Source organism: Pleurodeles waltl, chromosome 2_2, assembly GCF_031143425.1.
Source record: "Pleurodeles waltl isolate 20211129_DDA chromosome 2_2, aPleWal1.hap1.20221129, whole genome shotgun sequence".
Lineage (NCBI taxonomy): Eukaryota > Metazoa > Chordata > Amphibia > Caudata > Salamandridae > Pleurodeles > Pleurodeles waltl.
Window position 1 is genome coordinate 586,218,348 of NC_090439.1, and position 21,928 is coordinate 586,240,275.

Sequence of the window (21,928 nt, forward strand, 5' to 3'; positions counted from 1 at the left end):
AGGCGTATCACTAATAAAAAAAACGTATCTGCTGCCTCGGTGTTCCGCCTCTCCCACCTCCTCGGTGCTTCCTTTGCTCCCCTTCCACATCCAATTCACATGCTTCTCTCATGCTGTCACCAGTATGGGAGAAGTGCCGGGATTGGTCTGAGGGGGCAGAAATGCCACTCAGGGAGGGAGTGAGAGCCTGGGCTTGGTCTCCAACCTTCTGTGCAACACAGCCAGGTGGAGAGTTCTCAGTGCGCATGTCAGTTTGGACGACCTCGGACAGCTAGCCAAATTGACATGCGCACTTAGAAGTGCACATACCACTCCTCCTCCCTGGTGACATGGAAGTAGCCGGCCCCGCCCTCACTAAGGGGACAAATAAAGTACTAATAAAATACTTTTATTATCATTTTATTTTTCTCCTTTCAGCAGTGAGGTGACGCTCCTCCTCCATAGTGGAGGGGCCGCCCCTGCTCATAACTGCAGTTTGTGTTAGTTATTTGGTTTTCCACGTATTGAGAAGTAGCCATTACTTAGCAGGTCATTGTTGCTTCTGGCAGCCCAGCCACAGCCTAATTAACTATGTTCTAGACAGTTACACAGGTGTCTGCCTCTTCAAACAGGTTTTGCGTGCACAACATTTTCACATATTAACTTGTTTAGGTTCATGGATCCCCTGCCTTTCTAAACAATCACTATAAGAGGAAATGTTCAGACTGTACATCTCATTAACACCTCCTGCAAGAACAATATCGGTGATAAATATACTTTTTCTAAATGCGGATTACAATCAGACACTGTTTCTCCATGCATTCAAATATTTGAGAAAGAAGTGTGCTGAAAGAATCAGTCCCTTTTCAGTGAGTGCCTGAGTGTTTGTGCCCTCGGGGTCAGCACGTTCAGTCGTAGGGACAGCGCCAGCAGACTCGCAGCACAATAATGTAATGCCTTGCCTTTTAGGTAGTAAAGCTAATTTGTGTAAAGCATTTGCTCCAGGTTTATTAATTATTTTCTTTCAGATGGTACAAATTCAAAAAATGTACATCATGATGCAAACATTGACAGAGCTAGGATGTGGAATTTTAAGTCAGAAGTTCCCTGAATTAACAACGTTCACCATCTGACCCTTGTCAAGCTTTATGCACAGCCAGTTCAGCCACAACCCAGGGAATGGAAAAAGAAAACAATCAAGCATCGGCAACGTCCCTCGGGCACACCAGTGGAAGCACTTTCTGGAAAGCAGAATGATACACCAAATAGGAAATGACATGAAGCAAGAGACTTGATTCATCACGAATGCCTCGCGCCGAAATGCACTGGTAAACATATTGCAGACGTGTCATGCCCTTTTGTGGACAATTACATTTGTCATTCACTTTTCAGTGGGCTGATACCACATATTGGGTAATATGTATGTATATTAAGATAGGCAGTAATCCCCTAAACGTTGCATTGCAACATTATATAAGCTGCGAAACGGACATGCTCATAAGTTTCTCCAAGTCCTGAGCCCTGCAGAGAAGTTCATTGTTCTCAGGGTATTTGATCAATATAAAAGGAACCCTACCGCCAGCTTCATGGTGAAAGGTGTTAGGAAAAACTAGAGGAAGATTCAACCATGGAAGTGAGGGATATGTTTGATGAGAAATTATTGAAGAGGAAAGAAGAAGATCTTTTGAATGAGAATGCACATAGATATCTTATAGTTGAGCACCCCATTATGCCTGCAATATACATTCTTCCCAAGATACATAAACTCAAAAATAACCCCCCCGGACAGAACTGTTGTATCATCCATAGGGTCACTGTTTGAAAAAGCATTAAAGTATGTTGATACATTTTAGCACCTACAGTCAAGCAATTACACTGCTATATTACATGCACACCTGGCTTGCTATGTCATCTAAAGACATGAAATGAATATTATTACTTGACAACTGTGGGTGTTACGGTGGTATACACCAGTATGAGCCATGACATAGATTTAAGATCATGCAGGTGCTTCATACAAACACAAAACAGCAAAGGCGGTGTTAGACCTGACATCCTTGGTATGTTTACCCTAATTTATTTTCCTTCAGTGCTCCTGTTTTTGCTGGCATTAGGATTCTGCACACTTTACCACTGCTGACAAGTGCTAAAGTGCTTGTGCTCTTTCCCTAGAACGTGGTAACATTGGCTTATCTCCAATTTGCATATTTAATTTACTTATGGGTTCCTAGTAAAGTGCACTACATGTACCCAGGGCTTGTAAATTAAATGTTACTACTGGATCTGCAGCACTCATTATGCCACTTTAAACATGCCTTAGGCCTGCCATTTAAAATCAGTGTGTGCAGTTCTAAACTGACATGTTGACCTGGTAAGTTAATACTCTTGCCAGGCCCAGACCTTCCTTTTTAACACATATGTCACCCCTAACGTAAACTCCAGACATCCCCAAGGGCAGGGTGCAGTGTATTTAAAAAGTTAGAAATTTACTTTTTAAGTTTTACATGTCTTGGCACTGAAAAACTCCTAAGTTTGTTTTTCACTACTGCAAGGCCTATCCCTCCCATAGGATAACACTAGGATTACCTTATTACATTTTATAGGTGTAATATCCTAATGGGAAGATGTCATTGGTTCAAGTATGGGGAGGGTCTGGAATCCTGATTTAAAATCCTAACTTATGGTGAAGTTAGGTTTTAAATTACATTTCTGAAAATGCCACTTTTAGAAAGTGGGCTTTTCCTTGCCTTAGCCATTTGGTGCCTGCAGCCTGTCTCTTATTACATGACTGGGTGTAGTTGGCATTTGGGCTTTGTGTATTTCATGTAGACAGCCACATAGAGTGGGAGTTTAGGTGTGACTCGATGGGCCATCCTGGCAGGATGGGAGGGTGGAGCCAGGTGCAGCCTCACTTACACCTGAATAGGCAGTGTCTTGTCCCCATAAAGAGGGCTGCATAACCCCCTGTAGTGAGCCTGGAGCCAGGGAAAGAAGGGAGGACATCTGTGCACTTGAAAGGTATCTATTTGAAGTCTCTCTGACTTCAAAGGCACAACTGTATAGAAATGAAAGACCCCAGACACCACCACTTCAGCACACTTCTGGACCTGTGGCCACTCTGCCAAGAAGAAGGACTACTGTTGTGCTGAAAGGACTGCCACTCTGTTGAACTGCTACTCTGCTGGGCTCCTGCCTCGCTATGCTGCCTGCTGCCCTTTTGCTGGGGAGTGAGGAGTTCTGGATCTGCATCTCTCCAACCCAGAACCCAGAGTGACACCAAGGGTTAGTTGGCTGGCCTCCTAATCTGAAGTCTTTGGAACACAAAACACTTCCAACCACCCTACTTCTGCACCTGGACCCTGCCAATTGTGAGTCTATCCTGCCAACTGGTGCGAACCTAGTCCTGGACCCTTGGAAGTGGACTTAAGGTCCTTACTAGTGGAACTGACGCATCTTCTCTGCTGAACGGCGCACTCCCAAACCAACGCATCTCCTCGGCTGAGCAGGTCATCCTCAAGCAGAATCGATGCTTCGCAGCTGCTGTGTGGATTGGATCCAGCGTGGAAGGGCCGCATCGGAGTCCTCTGAACTGACGCATCACCGAAGGCGCAGCACATCTCCGGCCCAGGTCCTCGCATCTCTCATCAATGGCAACTCAACGATAACGCTGGCCTCTGCATAGCAGCCTCACAGCTCCTCGGAACCAACACATTGCCTCAACTGCATGCCGCATCTCCTATGCTCTGACTTCACAACGCAAGCCGTGCCAACGGGATCCTCGACATCGACGAAACAGGACCTCGCACCGCAGTCTTACCGCATCTCGGAAGAGATGAATCAGTTGACTGCACAATGCTTCTTTGCCTCGGATCCTTGTAACAGTGCCCAGTGAAGATTTAAGGTACTTTGTTCAGCAGCTGTAGTTGGTTCCCCATGGCCAGCCCACGCTCCATTGTGGTCAGCCTGAGCTTGTGATCTTGTCCCAGTCCGGTGCGACCAGATATCCCTGGGCTGCAGTTTTGGCTTTTAAGAACTATACTACAGTTTATTCTTAAAAAATTCATAACTCAAGTTCTACTGATTGGATCTTTATTGTTTTGGGCTTGTTTATTTTATTAATATCTATTTTATTTTCCTAAACTGGTGTGGCACTTTTTGTGTGGTGTTTTCACAGTTTTTACTGTTTAAAATGTTGCACAAATACTTTACACTTTGCCTTCAAGTTAAGCCTGACTACTCTAGAGGGTGACCACAGGTTAATTTAGGATTTGCTGGTCCCTTACAGTGAATAGGATTGGGGTTGCTGCTTAACTAGGGCTCATACCCCAGTCAACTAACCACCCAGTTTCTAACAGGCAGAATATACCAACATGATCTTAGAGATTATTGCGATTTTGCTAGAACTTTACAAAACAATTTCTCCATGTTTGGAAATTAAGTTTCCCATCACATGCAGAACAGAAAATGAAAATTAATTTGCCCCTAATTATGCTAAGCTTGCAATGGGGTTGTATGAGAAAGAGCTTGTCTACACAGGAGTCCATGACAGATATTGGGAACACATGGTACTCTGACTTTGATTTACTAATACTAAAGGATAGACAAGGAGGCTCTTTGAGGAATACATCTTAGCCTGATTCAGAACCACCACAATATCCACCTAATACACAATACATAAGTCAGAGATCGTATTTCTGGCCACAAAAATGTATGTTAAAGGAGGAAGAATTGAGACGGCCATCTATAGAAAGTCAACAGCAATGAAGAGCATACGCCATACCACAAGCCACCATAGCAATCGATGAGGAAACAAGAATACATATAGCCAAAGTGAAACAGTGTTACTTGCGAAAAGGTTACCCTAAAGAAATAGTAACCAAAGCTGCATAAAGAGTTGGCAGTCGAAGAAGAGAATATCTCATGATTTATACCAAGAAGGAAATTTCTAAATAACATCAGATTGATTATGGGCAAAACAATGAACCAAATTAAAGACATTTTTCAGAAACATTAGTATCTTTTAAAAAGTGACTTTGATTTTTAACAAATAAAGTTGGCAATCACCATCTTGTAATGCGGCCGAGCTTTACTTTCCTTATTTCTCACATAAAGATAAGTTACAGAGAAACGGGAAGCATCCTGGGTACATTTGAAACAAACTCACTTTTGGAAATGCTCAAAATGTAAAGCATACAAATATGAAGACATTTGAATGTAATACAAATAAATTTCGAATTCGGAATCCCATAACATTTAAAACTAAATATGTGATCTACATATTGCAATGGCCATGGCATCTAAGATATATTGGTAGCACGATTTGCAAAGTACAGGAAATGGATATTGGACACATCTCGGTAATCAGCAACAAGGATCCAAGCTGCCCAGTAGGAAGGCACCACTTAGAATAGCATAATGACAATTTTAAAAGCTTAAAGTTCTGGGGGGATTGACAATGTGGAAAAGAACGCCTATTTGGGAGCCAGAGCTAAGAAATTAAGGGCCAGATGTACGAAGCCGTTTGCATGGTGCAAACTGCGAAAATCGAAGTTTGCGCCATGCAAACGGCCGAACGCGATGCACATTCAAATTTGTGAATGCGACTCGCAAATAGGAAGGGGTGTTCCCTTCCTATTTGCGACTCGCATCGCAATTCAGACTTGCTTTGTGACCGCGAATGCGGTCGCAAAGCAACTCGCAGTTACCACCAGTGTCACACTGGTGGTAACTTATTCGCAAAAGGGAAGGGGTCCCCATGGGACCCCTTCCCCTTTGTGAATGTCGACAAAAATACCACTGCCTACTCTGAAAAAACGAAACCAAATGGTTTCGGAAGTTTTTTCATTTTACAACTCGTTTTCCTTTAAGGAAAACGGGCTGCAAAATGAAAAAAAAAACTGCTTTATTTAAAAATCAGTCACAGACATGGAGGTCTGCTGACTTCAGCAGGCCACCATCCCTGTGAGTGCAGGGACTCGCTCTGGGGTCGCAAAATGCAACCCACCTCATTAATATTAATGAGGTGGGTCTTTGCGACCCCATAGCGAGTCGCAGTCGGTGTCTGAGACACAGTACTGCATCCGGATTTGCGATTCGGAAATTGCGAGTCGCACCGACTCGCAATTTCCGGATCTCAAATCCGGACCTTCCTACATCTGGCCCTAAGTCAGCAGAATCCAGGTGCATAATAAGATTGTGAACCAACTATCCGGGAGGGGAGAGGACACAATTTAGACAATGCATTGTATGCTTTGGTCTGACTGTGGGGATCAAGATGGCGGCAGGCTGACGGGTTACACTGGACATAGCTGGGTGAACCTAGCAACAAGATTAATGTAGCCAGCCCTGCAGTAGCCATATCATATTTAGGACCCCCTTACACCAGGACCAGCCCACAAATGGATGCTTACCAATCTTGTTTGCAGTGTACACTTCAATGATGTGTCGAAAAGATGTAGCTTTCATTTCGTGGTCTGAAACTGGGGACTATGGCTGCAAACAAAATTTCAGAGCTACTTGCTGGTTCTTCATCTTTTCCTAGTTGAATGAAAAACACATAAAAAGATTCCTTGGATCACTTCTGGGATACACAGAGGGTGTGCAAATGAAAGCTTCACGCTCCCAGCAAACTGCTCCACAGGACACTGAGGGCCTCATTACGTTTTAGACGGAGGGGATTACTCCGTCCCAAATGTGACGGATATCCCGCCCGCCATATTACGAGTTCCATAGGATATAATGGACTCGTAACTCGGCGGCCGGGGATATCCGTCACATTTGGGACGGAGTAATCCCCTCCGCCAAAGTTGTAATCAGGCTCTCAGTCTTTGCCAAAAGCACAGCAGGGGCAGCTCCCCAGGAGCATGGTGGGTGAGGAGATAGACTGTGTAGCCACCAGTTCTGCTCTGTCTAAGGTGAGCGCCCCATTGGGGATGAGTTGTGTGCTGGAACCTGCCTTCCTGTGGTAAAAGATATGCATTTTTAAAATCATTTTACTGAGGGTGACTGACAACTGCAGTGTTAACTGTGACTCAAAAAATAACGTATCTAAAAAAAACAAAAAAACATGCCAATAAAACATGTTGATGCGTAGCGCGATTTATTGTCGATTATGGACCATAGAGCTAATATGGACATAGAGGGGCTGGGCCAAGGAACCATTAGTAGGGGTGGCACTTTGCCTGAGGCATTACCTAATAATTGACACTCTGGGTCCTCTTCAAGCAAAAATAAGGCACCCGGTGCTAGACTTGGATGAAAATGCAGCATTTGGGATCACCAAGGCTCTGTAGAGCTGGGTGAATTGGGTAGCTGACAGGAGTATGTTGTTTATGATTAGAGAACAAAGAGAGTGGCAGATGCTCCTGAGACTATTTTATGCTCATCAGATTATTCTGATGCAGACTTATAATGGATTCAGACATTGGTTGGACACAGCAATGGGTAAAAAAATAAAAAAACAGCATAATGTATTAAGTGAAGATGAAGACCAGATGCAGTAGCTTCAATGGTACCTTACCACCCGTAGTTTAGCTGCAGTGACAGTTTTCCATCAGGTTCATAAATTTGCGAAACCAACGAAGGTGGCTACTGATGTGACACGGGCAGAGCAACAGCAGACAGCCTTAATTTCCATTTACAATCTCTTAAGCCTACATAGAGAAGAGTATAAAGAGACTTTACCATGAGGCTAAAGGCCAAGTCACCAGAACCCCAAAATGATAATATTGGTGTTTGGCCGACTCAGGCCAGCCAAACACACATGTGCAATTAGGTTTCTGCAATATGGCTGTGTTGAACAGCCAGGCTGGAGAAACTGCACAGACCCTAGGGCGGTGTCTGAGCGCCAGTCCAAACCACTCAGACCAATCCTGAAGCTGCTTTCATGCTAGCTTTAGCCAACTGTGATGGTGTTCCAGTGAATGCTGGGACACCAGAAGAGGAGAGAGGCAGCAGGAGGCGCTGGCGGCAGCAGGAGATGGCAGCAATGAGAATTGTGTTTTTTTGTGTGTTTCCCCCGTGCCTCCCCCTTGACATTTGTGGTGGTGGCCACTGCTTACTGCCCTGTTGTGCGAACAGGCCCCTCTCTTGTCTCTTGTTTATGATGATAATAAACATAGAAGAGCTGCAGTCGACCATGTTGTGAATGTTGTTTAAAGCAGGCCAGGCTGTTGTTGTTAAGCATGACTGCATGGTTGCATCATGTGACTTTGCATTTATGTCTTTAGACCATATGGATTTGAGTTTGGTTGGCTGTCAACAAATGTGATCAGAGAGAATACTTTTTAATTGCATTTTCGAAATAGAATGACAGCAAGTAAACATATAGATCAGTTGTTGATACGTTATTTGGTTCATAGAGAAGACGCCTCTAAAAGTGTCCTGGTGGTAAGGGGAAGGGTTAGCATCTGGCAGTGGGCAAAATACAGACAAGGAGGTAGCGTGGTCAGTAAGATTGGAAGGGTGTGAGCCTCGGATTTTCCAACAATCAGGCTGACATGTCATGTTTGAATACATTATTCAACAAGCAGGGTGCATGAGAGGGGCAGTGGAAAGGGAGAAGAATGCTGACTGTTAGGAGCACCAAGTGAGAAAACAACATATTTTTTTAAAATAACCAATATTTTTGAGGGCTGTAAAAATAAAGATGGAGTGTGTGTTTTTGTCTGTGTGTATGTAAAAAAATCTGATGAAATCCGACTGAAAGTACCCGTACCCAACTAGTTATCAAAAAATATATTTATTAGGGGGATGTAACACCCCAAACACGCCCCGAGGCTAAACCTCTGAACACATACCAAGAACCTTTTAGAGCATTAGAAATTGGTTCCTAAACACATGTCAAGATTTAATGATAGTAGTGTAATTCTTTAAAAGGAATTCACTGAGTATCCCTGTAGTCCACCTGTTCCAAGCACGGTGCTGAACAACTTAGGGCCTGATTTAGATGTTGGCTGTAAGGGTCCCGCCGTCGGTTTTCTGACTGAAATCCCATCTGCTGCCATTATGATCTGCCCACCGGAATTAGATGTTGGCGGTCCCTTAGACTTTAACCCACCTGAGTCCTGCCAAGCATTCCCATCTGCCATGATGGTGCCATAGGAAAGTGTAGCTGATGGCAGGACTCCAGCCACTCTTATTGCTGAGCAGATTTGGTTGTGCTATCCCGCCAAGCAAAAAGTGTCTGTCTGACTTCAACTTCTGACTTGGTGGATTTTGGGGGGCGGAAAGAGTAAAGACTCACCTTTTCTCCTGATTCAACTTCTGTTCCCAGCTGGACATGACTGGATAGGACCCTTCATCGCTGCTGCCACTGGACCACAGAGAAAACACAATTAAACACACACCATAGTCCTCCTCCACCTGTCTCCCCCCGACCTCCGGTCCCTGGACACGAAGATAGACAACGCGTGACTAAGTGGATTGAGGGGGTGTGGTCACTGCACATGAGCACGGGACCACTGCAGACATATATATGTCACCGTAATTTTTTGAATTACTAAGACATACATATGTTGGGGACATGGGTGGTGACAAACTGGTACACAACACATATCGCACACATACACAAATGTCATTATGGTGCCAATATTCATTGCAAATGAATGCTGGCACCACAGTGACGGAACATTCACACTTGTCAACTATGCCGATGTCTGCACATTGCAGGGGACCTTTACCTGTCATGTTGCGCATCAAGTCATATGTGTGAGTCAGTACATGTATGTGTGTATGCGATATGTTTCGGTGGGTGAGGTGGAGGGAGATGTAGTTGGTGATATCGTTGTGTGAGCATGTGTGTCTCTTGCATTTGGCATGGATGTTGTTGTGTATGTTGTGTTGTGGTGCTGCATGCAACATTTAGGTGCATGCTGTTGTGTGGCAGTCATTGCCATGATGTGTGCTTGTGTGTGTGCGTGTTTGTGTAGATGAGTGTGTAGTTGTGGTTGTGTCGTGTGTGGGTGAAGTGTCACTAGTGTGTGTATGTTGTGTCATGGATGTACGTCAATGTGTGTTTGCAGCATGTAAGTGTTGTGTTATGGTGGCATGGCAATGGACATGGTATGTTTGTGGTGTGTTGTGTCGTGTGTGAAGTGGGGGGGCATACGTGAAGGGTAGACTGTGTGTGTGTGACTTACCTCTGTTCCGCAGCCACTGGCATTGTCCAGCAATATCCTCCCTTTGTCAGCAAATCTCCGGCAGTACACTGCCTGTACAACTGTAACATCTAAATTCAGCGGATGGGAACCCGCCTGCCTGATGGCTAAGAAGGGTGCTCTGTCAAGCTGGTCTTCGGCTCAGCTGCAGTACATCTAAAGCTGGCGGGCAGAATACCATCGACTAGGCGGTCTTTTCAGGCCCACCTCCGACACGGATTGGTGGTAACACCGTCAAGATCTAAGTCAGGACCTAAATCATAATAGGTTGGTTAGGAATCTGGGGAAAATGTGGTAGTGGAACGCTGGCCACAGTGGTCCAGAATGGCACCAAAGCAGTCTAGGATCGTCCTAGAACCTCTGCTCAGATGTCTTTGAGAAAGAGAGGCAAAAATACACTATGAGCCAATACAAAAGCCATGGAGATCATGACCATATGGAATGCTGCAGGACGCTTTTGGATAAACAGCCCTCAGAGGTAAGTGAGGTAAGGAGCTTAGCAGGCACAAAAGGGTAAGAGATAAGGGAGAAAAAGTGCATAGCAGGCCCAAAGGGTAAGCAGAACACAAAGAACTGAGACCAACGAGTTCAAAGGACAAGTTGGAAGGCCACCCCTGAAGGGTAAAAATGACAGTGAGGGATCTCAAATGCAGAGTTACAAACTGACAGAAGCAAAGTGAGCCTAGACAACTGGAGATGTTGCCAGGCACTGTTCCAGTGCCTACACTGGTTCTTATAGCCACTGACTCATGAGGGCCCCAGAACACCCACCCACAACCTGGAAGTAAGTGCAAGCCTAGCTTCCATGTTCTCAACCTCCATACTTTGCTTTCCTGACCTCTTCTGATTTTAAAAGAGGGTCTGAAGCCTGCATGCATATGTAAAGGTATTGTGCTATCATGTGTTTTCCAGATATTCCTGATAAAATAATTAAGATTATGGGCCTGGCGGAGGGGGTTATTCCGTCACAAACATGACCGGTATCCCATCCGCCGTATTATCATCTCATTAAAGCCTATGGGGATCGTAATACAGTTGATGGGATATACATCACATTTATGACGGAGTAATCCCTCCGCCAGATTATAAATCAGGCTTGTGATCTTCTTTGTCATTCTGCCAATAAAGATAGTCTAATGAAATAACAATAGAGTATGATTTTTTCCATTTTCATTTGTAGGGAGAGTATGGTGAATCTCTGGTAAGCCTGGTAAGCCTGGCAACGACTTAACTGAAAAGTACACTCGGTTAGTTATTAGGTTATATCTTTTGGCATCTAACCATAGTATAATAGACAGGTATTTGGGGAGTTAAGTTCTTTACACACTTTTACTAATTTTATACAAACTGGAGTCCAAAAGACATGCAAATTAGGATGGTGTATGGCCATAACAATTTACTTTTGAGGGTGGATTGTGCCTCCTAAATGTATCATTTGTTCGCCTTGCGTGACTAAAAAAGCCTGTAGTTTGTATTATAGGGTTGCACGGGACGATTTGCAAGTTTTTATTTTGTATCATATGTTGCTGGGACAAAGAAATAACTTCCTACAGGCCCCAATTTGCCAAGCACGGCCTCCATTTTGCACAGAGTGTGCTTAGATTGTCCTCTACATACATAAGTAATAATTCATAGTAACCACAAATACACACTGTAAATTAAAAATATCATAACATCCTGTTCCCCATTTAGTACATTTTGCCAATTGTGATAAACTATGATCTCATTTGGAAATATGCAAAAATATCTGTTTAGGAACAATGAATGTTGTTGTTTCATTTTCAGAGGTTTAAAACCCATTACTATCAAATAGATCCACCGGAGTCCCAGTTCGTAGCTTACACCATATTCCAGAATCAAGCAAGGACAGTCTTCCCGATATTTACTGTCCTAAATAGGAGGATGGCCGGAGACATCTGGAATTTTATTGAAGAGCCAGTTTCTGCTAAAAGTGTACCTCAGTTGTACTTATGTATTAGACAGCATTTGGGACTCCAACAAAGCACTTCATCTAACATGCTGTTCATCAAAAATCTAAGATGTATAACTGTGGATACATGCTGTCCACAAGTTTATATTTGCTTCTAAATCAGGCAGGCTAAGGATAGTCTGTTAGCAAAGTTGTGAAATATGTTTCAAAGCAAAAATACAGAGATCACAATGTAAATGTCAAGAGGGCAGGGTATCACTTCTTAGTGTTTTTGTCGAATAGATAAATGAACTGCTCTGTACATTTTTTCACCTTTTTGCTTGCTATTCTTGACTCCTCCATTGTATCTGCTGCTTCTGAGTATACTAATCCTCCACCAAAATGGTTATGCTCACACCTTAAGGGATTAAAAATTAAATATAATGCTCTGCCGATAACAAAAAATAATAATTGAGGTGAAAGGAATTAGGAAAGGGATCAATGACTTAATGAAAATGTGGTGCAAAGTGTGCTTTGGCTTTTTAACCACTGAATTCTGTAATCCGCAGCTCTGACATAATTCCCATGTATTATGGGCTTTGAAATTGCTGCTGCTGTTGAGTCATAAAAATATCCAAAATCAGACATTCAAAGATAGTCCTTTCGGTACATATGCAGAAAGATGAACCTTCTCTGTGATCTGTTAGTTTTTGTTAGGTGCCAGTCCATCCTTCCTTAGTTAGTTACAAGGTATTGCAAGGTTTATTGCTTCACTTTGCTAACGTTAGCTAACGTTAGCAGTATGAAATATGATAAATACATGTATATGTTCTGCAATGGAGGGGTATGTAGTCATGCATCAAATGTACCATGTAGGCTTAAAAGCATTCAAACTAACAAATGTTGTATTTGTTTTACCCAGGGAAGGTCATGGTAAAATTTCCGTCTTCGCCGTCAAAATGACGTTGGCTACCCTGTGTGGAGGAAAGATCATGGACAAATTGAGATGTGAGTAATGATTCGTTTATGAGAAAGTACACGAGGCTGGCATGGCTATCTGCTTTATATCTATTTCGGAAGGCTCATGTGATAGTGTTATTTTCAGGTTTATAGCTACTAGTTCCTGAATTTGAATGTCATCATCACCTTTTAATTTCTGTAATGTTTTTATGGTAGTCAGACAGCAGCCACCAGGAACAAATGTTGTTAGGATTATCACACTGTGTAGGTGATATTTAGGCTTTCTCTAAATCCTTGGGGAAAAAAGAACATACTACATTTGTTACAGGTTTAGTGCTCAAAGAGCCCACCAATTCTTTTTTAAGCAACCTAAAATATAGATGTTCAAAAAGGCCATTTCATGAATAACATAGAGAGTATGGTGATGAAAAGGCTGTGCATGTAAGGAAACCTGTGCATGTATGTAAAGATGCGAAGAACCAGGACATTAACTTGTAGGTTCTTTATTAAAAGTATCCTATCCACTAATGCAGGAAAACACCTTCTATCAGCTCTCCTCCTGTCCAACCACTCTCCACCAAGATCCAACACAGAACTCTCACCCCTAACACCCTAATCTGATGTCAGAGTGACATCAGCCCCACCCAAACATTCTACAATCTACCACACAGTAGAAGTAGTCTGTGGGACTAGGGATAGCAAGCTCTTCTTATAAGGCGCTAGGGACCATTATGCAAGGGGCCTCTCGAATTTCTTATGCCCTAAATAGCGAGCATTAGCGATGGATAAATTATCACAGAATTCTGGAACATTTTCCAAATTTCCAAACAACTTTAGCTTTGCGGTGCATCAATTTCATATGTCTCTAAGAGTTCGGCAAATCAGATGAAAAAAATGTTAAAGAAAAATGTTATAGAATCAAGCTTCTCATTAGTTAGTATGCAGTGCTTGAAATGATCCTCTTATAATATTGTGGTAAAATCAGCTTGTATCAAAAATGACAAGATTACATTGGCAGGTTTCATTTTAAAGATGACTGGTGGTTTATGACTTAAATGTTTTACAGAGAAGCTAGAAGGGCTGAATATCATAACTTTTCTGTCCATTCTGTAATGTGTATTTGTAAAGCGCATTATCACCCACAAGGGTATCCTGGCACCAAGCTGCTGTATATGCCTAACCCTGCCTAAGGTACATTAGTTAATTAGAAAACCAAGTCTTCAGTTTCATGTGGAATTCAAGAAGATAGGGAGTGGGAGGCTGTTGCATGCGTTAGGAGCGATGTGAGAGAATGCCTGTCCTCTGATGTGGTTCTGCGTATGTGTGGGATTTGTGCAAGTAGACGTTCTGTGGAGTGGAGGTGGTTGTGTGGTTGGTTGAAGGACATGCAACTCTTCAGGCAAATGGGGCCTAAGTTGTATAGTACCTTTGTTGTATGTGTGAGAAGTTTAAAATGAGCATGTTTGTGTATGGAAAGCCAGTGGAGCTCCATGATGTATGGTGTGATGTGAGTTCTGTTGGAGAGGTTGAGGAGGAGTCTGGCTGCTGAATTCTGGATGGTTTGTAGCTTCTAGTGAGTTGCTTGGTGATCCCACCAGAGAGAGTGTTCCTATAGTCCAACTTGCTTGTTACTAGGATATGAGTGACAGTTCTTCTAGCATTGCTTGGAAGCCATTTGAAGATCTTCATCAGCATTTTCAGGCAGCAGGATGCATTGATGGCATTGACTTGTACAGGCATGTCCAGTTTGCTTTTGATGATAATTCTGAGGTTTCTAGCATGGGTTCTGGGCGTGGCTCTGAGTTCGGCCTGCCACAATTTGGAGTCCCTTTGCAAGGTGTTCCTGCTGAAGATCATTACTTCGGTCTTGTTGGTGTTGAGCTTGAGACAGTTGGCTTTCATCCAGTTAGTGACTTCAGTCATACAAACAGTGAATTACTTTCTTGAGTTGGGGCTCATGCCTGAGAGGGAGAGTATGAGTTGCAGGTCATCAACATAGAAGAGGTGACATTGGCTAGAGGGATCACATATGAATTGAAAAGGGCGGGCTGAGCAATTAACCTTGCGGCACTCTGCAGAAGAGCTTGTGGATTTCTGAGGAGAATGTGCCAGGTTTAACAGCTTGTGTTCTATTTGTTAAGAAGGAGCAGATCCAATGGAAAGTGGGTCCTTGGAAATCCAATCTCATGAAGGTGCCTGATGAAGATGGGATATGAGAGGTGTCAAGTGTTGCGGAGAGGTCCAGGAGGATGAGGACTGCCATGTCTCCTCTGTTAAGAACCATGCTGATGTCATGTGTGGCTCCAGTAGAAATCCACACAATAATCCCATTGCAGGAGTCCGAACCAGTGCATCAGCACTGTTGCAGGAATCGGAATTGGTGCATTGACTCCATTTAGTGGATCCAACATGGTGCAGTGCATTCGTAACCAGCGCATCGCACTCGGAATCGACACATACTCTACTATAGAAGCTGTAGCAGCGCATCGCATTCGGAACCACCACATCACACTCTGAATGGACACATCTCCGCCTTTGTACAGAGAAGATCGACGCATCACCTCCACTGTGTGGCCTGATAGGATGCATCGCTGCGACTGTGCCATGTATGTCCTCTATGGCGAAACAACTCAGAACAGCGGGCCATGGCTGATCCCTGTATCCGACCCATGCTCCATCATGGATACTCTGAATTTTGACTTTGTCCCGGTCCCGTGCGACCAGATACCCACGTAGGTGCTTATTACTTATAAGCACTATATTTCAGTTTAATCTTTAAAAATAATATCTCAAGTTCTACTTTTGTCATTTTGGTCTTATTTTATTTATTAAATTAAGTTGTGTTTTTTCTAACCAGGTGTGGCATCTTCTTGTATCTTGTTTTCACTGTTTACTGTTTGAAGTGTTGCACAAATACATAACACATTGCCTCTTACGTTAAGGCTGACTGTTCTGTGTCAAACCACCAGAGTGTGAGCACAGGTTAACCTAGGATGTATTTCTGACTTACCCTGACTGGTATTGTGGTTCCTGTTGGACAGAGTGCACACCTATGCCAACGAGAAACCCGATTTCAAACACCATGTTTCAGTGAGGAAGAGCCAGTCCGCGGCGTAGTAGTGCTGTAGCTCCCATATCTCCTTGGAGTGTTTGGTGAACGAACGGGTGTTGAGGAGCATGCATACCAGTGTGGTGTATTGTGTGGGCGGAGTTTGATTTGTGTGAGTGTAAACAAGTGGACTGCTGGGTGCTCTTGGTGCAGGAGTGGTGTCTGTAGGGCATGGAAAAGTGCATGAGAACTTGCAGGAGGTGTGTGTGAACACTCCTTCTGTGTTGTGTGGTGTGGCAGCAGTGCACAAGTGTGAGCCGGGGTTGAGAGCACAGAGAAGATTGTCAGGGTAATGGTGGGTAGTGGTAGAATCATGGTTCCTGGCTGTGGGTGAGGTCCACGCACAGACATGCAGAGACGAGTTTGCCACTCCCATGCCTTAGGTGCGCCACCTGCATGTCTGTGCTGGAGCCGCCATTAAGTAGGTCCTGGGCAGAGCACAGGGTGCCGTGGGTGGGAAACCACTGATGTCGCTTCCTGTGCAGATGGATTATCGGAAATCCAGTGTTGTCACTTGCCATGCATATCAGTAATGGGAAATTAAATCTTCTTGCTTGGCTTCTTTTACAGACAGCTTTGGCGGGAAACCAGAGGTGCAGATGGATGATAGGAAATCCAGTGATTTAATTTCCTGTGCAGATAGATGATGAGAAATCCAGCGATGTCTTTCCTATGCAGATGAGTGATAAGGAAAAAATAATAATAAGAGATCGCTCCCAGGAATTAGTGGCCAATTCCCAATATGGTTTGATGTCAGGCGTTGTTTGTCACATTACATAATCTGGTTAGATGACTTTTTAAGCTCCATCGCACCTCTCTCCATTATCACACATCTATAAAGGACATGTTAACCAGAGTTGTGTCAAGACAATTTATATTCTGGGAATTGGTAAACAAAGAAGACCTACCCAGTCGGACAAGGCCAGACCTTGTAAATGATAACCACAAGAAATACAGCCCTGAATTATATCCCTATTCGGAGAAGTATGTTCATTACACCAGAATGAGCACAACATTCAGAGGGGTGCTAACCTGATGTGGTTCTCTACGTATTCAACACCTAACTCTTCAAGAATAGCATAGTTAGAACCACTCAACGGAGGCTGCAAAGAAAACATTTTTTTTCCAACCTGAAGGCTAGCCATGCCCCTGTCACCTCCCGATTCTGGAACCATAGCTCAGAGCAGGGACGCACTTATGATTGTAAATTTCCATTAGCGAGGGAATCGGTTTACTGCCACACTGGCAACCAGGTTAAACAAGAACCCTGCGAACTGATCAAAGCACAACTTCCTGTTTGCCAAGCAGGCATCCCAGAAACCAGCCCCGTCGAAGGTCACTCCCAAGAAACTGAGAATGATACACACTTTCCACAGGGCGGCCCTTGATTGAATTCGCCCAGCTCTTCATTCTTTTTCCATCCACAGGTCATGTAGGAGGTTTTAGAGAGATTTCCCTAAATCTGACTGAGGCTAAAAGTTTGAAATGGAGAGCCCAGAGGAAGTCAACCAGATATCTGCCTTGGCATTAGGCGAGCAATGATGTCCGTAAGTCAGAGCTATTGATGCTGTTGAAGCCGCACAGCAGGTCAGTGACAGACAGCTATAAAGGGGAGGAGTTGGCCACATTGTGTTTGCCCATAAGCAAATGTAAATTTAAACATTGTGCCAAAGAACCTGCACCTGGTCTTGCACATATAGTGAGATGAAAAAACCTGCTTTGTGTTAAATTGCAACACATGGTCCAGATGGCATTGAAGACATTGGCGCATGATTAACTAATGAAACGTTAACAACTGGAAACAGTTGCATTAGAAGAGTTCAGAAAAAGGTTAATTTAATGCACTTTCCCTAAAAGACCCTCCTCCCCCACAGGTGTACGATATTCAAATCCTAAACATGATGATGGTATATGAACTAAATACAAAAAGTAACACAATTACGGACTTAATGGTGCGAGGGCAGGCAGCATCCTTAAAGAATGAACATTAATTATGGCTAGACAGCCAGTTCTCCCTTTTAATTCCTCAGCTGTGAAACTAAATAACATATGTTAAAAAATCTTAAAAACAGACAAAATAAAATTATTCTTAAAAACTCCCCAATCAAGTCTGGCTCACAAGTCTCTGGATCTGAATATTGGGAGAGTAGTTAAAAGCCTTCAAGTATCGGTTTGATTTTGGAGAGACTTACCTCTCTCTCTCTAATGGGGAGGATAGCATTTGTCAAAATAAAAGAGCTTCCTCTGTATTTGTATGCCCTACAGGGTATCTTTTATAAGATGGTGTGGTAACTAAGCAACATCAGGCATTGCTGGATTCGTGTCCTTCGGTATAAGTATCCAAGTGACAAGTGTTCTTAGAATGTTGTGAGGGAGTTTAGAATGTATGGGGAAGAGAGAAGGATGGTTGGAAGAAGGAGATGGGCTTAGAGGCTGGTATAGGGCTTTGATGTATTGATACCAAGAATAAAGTTGGTTCCTGTTACTACGTTAGACTGACGGAGTTGTGAGCATTTACTTTCTTTGTCTAGAAGCCGCACTTCTCAGATCCCCCATATGTACTTCTCGACACTGGATACTTTATTGATCGATCTATTATGGGCAGATAAATGGAAACAAGTTAGTCTAGCCACGCTTGAGAGAACATGGACCTCTGGGGGCATAGAGGTCCCCAACCTTGAATTCTACTATATAGCTGCACAACTTCAGCATGTCATCCATTTCTTGGCAGAGGGATTTTCTTGGGAAGGAACATTCTTGGAAGGTTCTTATGCAGGCGTAACACTCCCCAACTTACTGATGCCTGGCTCCAGGGTCCCTCCTAACACACCTTATGTGATTCGACATGTGATCCACATTTGGGAGGATACGGATACAAAGGCCCCCATTACACACAGATCTTGCTATCTGGATATTAAAACCCTTTCACAAACTAGAGGAATCTAGTCACTTTGCAGATGGAGGGAGGGGGGGTTGCATTACCTTGTGTGATCTCTACTCATAGGGCCACTTCATAACATATGCAGAGACGGTTCAATCATTCACGTTAGGTTCTGATCAATTTTTACAGTATCAGAAGCTTTCAGCCATAGCCGCTGGAATTTGGCCAATGTTTCTGAATGCTCCACCACAATTTGCGACCCTTGCCACCCTAATAGATATGGCAGGGGCCGACGCTTAATATCACATTTAAATAGGGCACTACAGGATGGCCTCCTATGACAGCCTTTCCCAATTGAGACTAAATGGGAGGACGCATTCATGAAGGGGTACGCACAGCCAGCTCCAATGCATGATTTAAATTGATACACTATAATTTCACCCACCAAACCTATCTCTCTCCTGCCACCCTAAGCAGGATTTATTCCACACGTTCGGACAGATGTCCGCAATGCCAACACCTGGCAGACAAGTTTATACATAAGTCATGGGCCTGTGCCAATATATCCTCATAGTGGCAACAAATTCTCATCAATTTAAACAGAACTCTGGGTGGGAACTCCTGTTAGACCCCAAACAAATATTACTGGGCCTCTTCCCTTCCCCACCCAAATGGAAACATTGTAGGAAATTTCTCCTGTTGGGTCTAACATTGGGGAAACAACGTATAGCCATATGGTGGTTACGTCCCCACCCCCATGGATATTCTGAATGGCTTAGGGACATCATGGAGTGGGCAACGGCAGAAAAGGTCAGTATGAAATATGTCTGAACGGATTATAAATTGGAAGAGGATCTGCGAGCCTGGGCAGCCATGCTTACTGACCTTAAAAGAAATCCCTGACAAGAGAATGCAGTATAACTTCCAATGTAGTCCATACTCATGCCTACATGTAATTCTATTTAACTTGGATGTAGATGTTGCTCGATTTTAACAGTTATGCAATATCTGATACTTAAAATGATTCCACAAGAGCTAGATGGGGTAGGGGGGCTGTTATTTTGCTAAATGAATATGTGTGTGTGATCAATGTTCATCATTTGCTCTGCTCTTACATGTAAAACCCAATTAAGGTTGTTTAAAAAAGTCTGGCTCACTTGGCGCAATACCAAAGTATATATTTAGTTTTAACAGTGGAAAACCGACTTAAAAGTTGTGTTGTTTTTTCTTCAGTTATTGTTATGGTTTGGTTAGATATAAAATAATCTACATTTTAAATGAAAACGATACTTCAGAATATTTGGTCCCAGGTCGGAACCTTGGCCACTGATTTGAGTACTTTTTATGTGGTAGCTTTCTGGTGTAGAGGTGCTGTGTTCAGTCACCTTCTGAGTTAAGAGGTAACAAATTCTAGGAATCACAATTTATGAAAATTGCACAGCATAATGAAGTGGGTATCTGTAATTTATTTTTAAATGAGGATAGGTCTTATTCACTTGCTCTCAAGAGTGAATCTTTCTGAATAAAGAAGCAATTTGATAAAGTTAATCGTAGAGAAGAACCTGAAAGTAGTGGTTCGCGATTTGATGCAGTAATTTCCTTTTCATTTTTTTCAAACATGTACTTTTAGTCCAAAGAATTTTAGACTGACTCGAACAAAATTTATATAGTAAAGAAATGTACTTCAAGGTGAGTGAGACTAGCTTCATATAGCTCTACTCAGCCCAGTTCAATTATTATTCATTGTTGCTGAGATTTCTTTACAGTTAAAGCAAACAGCACAGGTTTGTCTTTCAGGGGCAAGTAATGCATTTCTTCTCGTGATTTGCGATGTTAATTCCCTTCAAGTGCAAGAATTTCTCCTCAGTAGCTGGTACTTTTGCCCACTTGTTTGTCTTAATTAATATACTTTTCTTTTTGCTTACTAGAACAATAAAGTGTTCTGTTATTTATTGGAAAGAATGAAGCAGCTAATTTCTTTACTTCTTGATAGTATGAAAAATCCAGATTCCACTTGGTGGTTCATAGTGGTATGCGACCTGAAACCCACTAATCACCTGAACCCCAATATTTTTTGTACACCCCAATTTTCACCCAATTAATTTGGCTGCAGAATCTTCAATAGATCTAGCCGTCAGAGACTACACTCCTCACCAAAAACATACATTTCAGCAGAATAAAACAAAACAAATGAAGAATGTGTTCTTAATCAAAAATAAGGCAAAATTAGATTTATTAGTAAATGCTGTACAGAGCCAAATGCATAATTTGCCATGAAGGCCCAAATGCAGTAATACGAAGTCCTACAATTTAGCCCCAATTACACAAGTCTAAGCAAAATCCTAATTCAAATTTACAAAGAGTACTGACAAGTTTCCCATAGGAAAATCTAAATCAAATGAGCTTAAAAATGAAAAATCTCCCCAACAGCAGCTGCCCTAGCGACAACTGGAAAATGCCCAACACATTTCTAAAGATTTTTATACACAAATCACACATTCTATTAATAGATTCTACAAATTCAGCTTGGTGTGATCATTGTTAGGGCTGCAATGGTAATGCTGAAATAGTAACATAATATTTTAAATCTTCAGTACTAACCCATTTCTTAAGATAAAAGAAATCTTCCACCTACTGTCTCCTCAACTGCGCTCTGGAGATGATCAGCACAAAATAAAACAATTCTTAAACAATGGCTCATAGAATTGTCACACCTTCAGTAAAACTTATGGCGTAAGTCCTCGAATATAATACTTTGGGTACATGATGAAAACTTCATTCACAATGCACACTTCCTAACACAATTTTTCATCTTTGAATCCTTGGCGCCATTGGTTTACTGCTCTGCGGAGACAAGTGGAGAGATGGTTTGCAGCAGAACACTGATTGAGATGGGAAAGAGCAGTAGCGACAAGAGAAGAACACCAGAGACT

General features: G+C 42.8%; 1 protein-coding gene across 18 annotated transcripts in view; it reads left to right on the forward strand.

Annotated features, from left to right (window-relative positions):
- DTNA (dystrobrevin alpha) overlaps nucleotides 1-21,928 on the forward strand; it is an 892,688-nt gene that overhangs the window by 676,847 nt on the left and 193,913 nt on the right. For all 18 annotated transcript variants that reach the window (XM_069220106.1, XM_069220107.1, XM_069220103.1 and 15 more), the window contains one exon: nucleotides 12,968-13,053. In XM_069220106.1, the coding sequence (XP_069076207.1) occupies nucleotides 12,968-13,053 (86 nt within the window). The remainder of the gene's footprint in view (nucleotides 1-12,967; nucleotides 13,054-21,928) is intronic.